This window comes from Arabidopsis lyrata (genome assembly GCF_000004255.2).
Source record: "Arabidopsis lyrata subsp. lyrata unplaced genomic scaffold ARALYscaffold_2, whole genome shotgun sequence".
Classification (NCBI taxonomy): domain Eukaryota; kingdom Viridiplantae; phylum Streptophyta; class Magnoliopsida; order Brassicales; family Brassicaceae; genus Arabidopsis; species Arabidopsis lyrata.
The window spans coordinates 634,004-638,736 of NW_003302554.1; the positions used below are offsets into that span (position 1 = coordinate 634,004).

General features: G+C 29.5%; 1 protein-coding gene across 1 annotated transcript; it reads left to right on the top strand.

Moving 5' to 3' along the window:
* The first annotated feature begins 2,407 nt into the window (after positions 1-2,407).
* On the top strand, positions 2,408-4,451 carry LOC9323999 (two-component response regulator-like APRR7). Its single transcript, XM_021034196.1, has 4 exons — positions 2,408-3,170; positions 3,244-3,435; positions 3,846-3,977; positions 4,123-4,451. The coding sequence occupies exons 1-4, from the start codon at positions 2,724-2,726 to the stop codon at positions 4,243-4,245; spliced, it is 894 nt and encodes a 297-aa protein (XP_020889855.1). The 5' UTR covers positions 2,408-2,723; the 3' UTR covers positions 4,246-4,451.
* Positions 4,452-4,733: the final 282 nt, after the last annotated feature.

The following is a 4,733-nucleotide window of genomic DNA, read 5'->3' on the forward strand; positions in this document are numbered from 1 at the left end:
TTGGACCATGTCAAAGTTTCTAGATCATCAAATAAATTGTAGTTGTCTTTTCTCTAACAAATTTTTTAAAACAAAGTCATTTTGTCTATAATTAATTAGATGAGTTCATTCTTCGTAAGGAGAAATTAAATTTATCGAACTTTACATTTTTTTTGTCAAACTCGAACTTTAAATTTAAAGCATGTAATTAGTTCTTTCGCATGGATCTCGAGTTGTAATTTTGTTCTCTCCTATCCATTTGACTTGCAATTGCATACAATGGTTGACAAAAACAGATTATTATTAATAATATTTTTTACTCCACTATTTTATCATTTTATTATCTAAAAGCTAAAATAAAGTTAATTTATTATTTTTATCTAATAAATATAAACGAAATTGAAATTGTATTGAAATACACAAATATGTTTCTCAGAAAAAAAATATCTTTTTGATAATAAGTATATGACATACACAAATATGTCCATACTTATTATACAACTAGTTAAATGATAAATGACTTACATACAATATTTAATATTCTCTCTATTTCACAAAAAGTGTCATTCTACATTTTTTTACATATACTAGATGAATACCCACGCTACGCGTGGGTTTTTGTTTTAAAAATTGCAGAAAAATATGATTATGGGTTTTGTTGCGTTTTATGTTATTGTGTGTGTTATTATGTAATTAATAAAGTCATATATATTTTCTATAGTTATAATCTTTATGATTAGATTCATCTTTGACTCAAGATATTAGTTTAACATTTTTTATGTATAAATCTGATTATTTATATATACCTACGATCCTAGTCTTTCATTATCATGAATACATACAACAATAATATATGATATATTGATACAATGGTATGTAATTATGTTACTTATGTGGTTTGAAACTTGGCTAACTTAATTCTAAACAAACAATTCTTTGTTCCATTTACTTTCTCGTCATCTATTACGCCAATCACATCATGATATGCTAGTACTTTAAGTCAACACTGTAGATCTTTCTCCTTGCATACAACCATATAAGAGAGAGTCTCGGTTTTTAATTTCTTGGTATGTCTAACGTCTCAAAGGACCATTCAATGAAGGAAATTGTGTGTCAATGTTACCAACTTATCATAATGCACAAAAATAAAAAGAGAAAATGTCATATTCACAAAACGTAACATGAAGTTAGGTAGCAAATATATAAACTACAACAGAAGTAATTTTTTAGCCATTATAGTGTAATGACCATCAATAAATTTTTTTTAATAATATAAGAAGAGTAGAATGAAAGTAGTGCTTGATACATTAGTATGATCTTTTACTTTATTTTTTAGTTTCTTAAAAAATCAATTAAGAGTGAGATTAATAGAGAATTTAACACAACAAAAGACTTTTGATTTTCTCTCAATTAATTTTGCTAATTTTTTTATTTAAATAATTTAGAATGACACATGTCATTTTCCTATGTGATGATGTGACACTCATATGGAGAGAGTTGACCAATTTTTATATATATGATTAATAAAATTATTATAAATTCTACTATACCCCTTATTAATACATTAAACAAAATTATCTCTCTTATTAATACATTAAAAATATAGTTAAAAATATATTTTTATTCGAAATTTTGCATTGGAAATACAAAACGACTCTCTTTGTGAAACAAAAATAAAATCTTAAAAAGACACTATTTGTGAAACAGAGGGAGTAGCTTTCGTAAGAGTTAAATAGAAGTATGCTTGAAAAGTTACATTTACTCTTCATAAAATGGAGGGTAGTTTGTGTTAAATGATTATAATATGATTGGTAGTCGTCAAATTTGAGATACTAATTCAAGATGAGATGTTGCTACCTTAATTTACGATTTATCTCAAGTATATTCCAGTTTATACTTCTATAAAAGTTTAGGAATAGACTATGAAAGTCGTAGAGAAAAGAAAAAACTTACAATTTTTTAAAAAATGTTGCAAAGACCGTAAAATATTTTGCAGCTTTTTACAGTCGCCAATCACCACATGTAATGTAAGTATGTAACTTTAACTTTATCAAAGTCACATCCGTTACTTTGAGACCAAATTTCTCAACAGGTTTTCTTTTTTTTTCAAAGAAAAGTCTAGTGTCGTCAATGGCTCTACGAATCACCCTCTATATTCGATTTGTTTCTATTTCAATAGCAATCAAGACTATAAAAAGTTAACCAATTCTTACCTTCTGCTTATGTCATGCAAAATACCCTAGTGGGTTTAGACTTTTAGATATAAAAACACCGGAAAGAATATTACTAAACTATAAATTAGTTGCAAGCAGGGACAGAAATGTATACGGAGCAATTCGTAACATAAGTAAAATAAGAGGGCAAATTTGTTAAACCCACTAATTGTCCGCTAGATAAACATAGCCCACCAGACCAAATAAACTGGACCTGTCATGTCTTGGTTCTGAAACAAGAAACTGTGAAGAAAAAGAAAGAGAAAAAAAAAATCACACTTTTTTGGGAAAAAGGTCCAAATTTACATTAAGAAAAAAGGTTTTTTCTTTTTGCCATTTTTGGATTCTGGTGGTTTTCAAAAAAACAAAGATCACGAGTGTCACTTGTGTTTCTCTGTAACCGTTTCATTTGCTGAATTCAATTGCAGAGACAGAAGAAAAAAAGACAGAACATAACCCAAAAGATTCAATTGTTTTGCTCTCTTCTTCTTCTACTCCTTCATTGAGAATCTTCACAAACAGAAAAAAAAAATGGATTCTGATCTTTATATCTTTGATGGGTCTTCTTCTTCTTCCTCAATTTGCCACAGTACTGATCCTGATATGTTTTCTTCAGACACAACAACAACAACAGATCTCTTCTGCAACAATCCTTATCTCAATCCATTAATGGATGATCATCAATCTCTCAGTTTCTTTGAAAGTTTTACCCCAACGAGTCATCATCTCCTCTCTTCTTCTCCACCAATCTCTCAGCTCCAAACCTTAACTCTCTCTCACACAAACAGTTTCCCCAATTTCTCCGGTTTCGAAAACTTCGACGCCGTCAAAACAGAGCAGCTCTTGTTTAATTCTCCCTTTGATGCTCCAATCATGGAAGATTCCTCCAATTTCCAGAATCAGAATTTGTTAAACTCGCCGGAAGATTCCTTCTTCTCCTGTCACATGCGACGAGTTTATAGCACCGGAGATTTGCAGGTACTTTAGCTATAACATCCTCTGTTTTCCTCTGTAATTTTTAACATAAAACTAATTTTTGGAATTTGTTTAGAATTTAGGAAGGGATTTTACGGGACAGAGATCATACTCGAGTCCTTTGGCGGCGGAGAGTTCATCAACGACGGTTTTTTCCGGCGAAGAACAAAGCTTGAGGGTAGGGCGTTACAGTTCCGAAGAACGTAAAGAGAAGATTTCTAAGTATAGGGCTAAACGAACACAGAGAAACTTCACCAAAACCATTAAGGTAGTATTAATTTTAATTAATAAATAACTAGGATTAACAATTTAAATTTCTAAATGAATTTAATTTCGTTTAAATTAGTTTATTTTTTCTCAACCAAATAAAAAAAAAGATCTAATTTTCTCTATATATATTAATAGGTCAAAATAAAAATTAAACCGGAATAGGCCGAATTTAATTTTTTTCAAAGAAACTGAAATCTAAATTAGTACTATCAAACTATTTCAGAGACTTTCGAAATTACCTTAAATTTTTGCTTGGTTATTTCCGGTTGTATAAAGAAAAAAGAAACTCAAATTATATGCATTATGCACATATTCAATTGTTTACAACTTTATATTTGCAATTTTGATTTTTATTTGCACCCCTCTAATTTATTTCTTTAATTATTTAAATGGAAAAAAAAATTGAAGTATGCATGCCGGAAAACGTTGGCGGACAACAGACCAAGAGTACGTGGCAGATTTGCAAGAAACGACGAAGTTTTTGAGAACCCCAAGATTGCTTCTTCCTTCACTAGACAAGAAAACGACGACGACCTTTGGGTCAGTAAATTAAAGTTGATTACTAAATTACAAAACTTGCTTTTTCTTCCTAATCTTACAAGTATAATAAATTGTATTTAAATTGAGATTGTGTAATTAACTGATAATTATCTAACTATTTATTCATTTCTTAACATTGTGGCAGAATTTGGATGGGTTGCATGAGGAAGAAGAAGCTTGTGTGGACTTAGTGGAATGTCAGTCTCAGTCTCAGTCTCAGTCTCAGCCTCAGTTGCAAATGCAATACATGACAAATTCGTACTGGTGAAATTAAAGTCTCTGTTTGAGAAGGAAGAGATTAATATTTTTCCCATTTAGTTTTAATATGCAGACGAATCGAATCAAATCATATTATATTAGCAATGCATTGTAGTTTAATGGTTGGATTTACCATGAAGTTAAGTAATCATAAGTCGGATATTTGCACTGTATACGTTTTTAATGACATAAAGAGATTAGTCAGAAAGATTTGGGTTAAGAGTCTATATATATATATATATATATATATATATGTATATAAGGTACCTACTGACATTGTCATAGTGGTGGTGTACCTTTTACATGTGAATATGTAAATAAATAAATCGTTCTATAAATAATAATCACGGATGGTTATATGATGTTAAATTTATATATATGAATTTGAATTAGTGGACTACTAAACATTGGTTATATGATGTTAGATTCATATTTTAATCAGTAGTCTGAATCATTGATAGTAGTCAAAACAACATTTTCTACTATATATCATGGAGG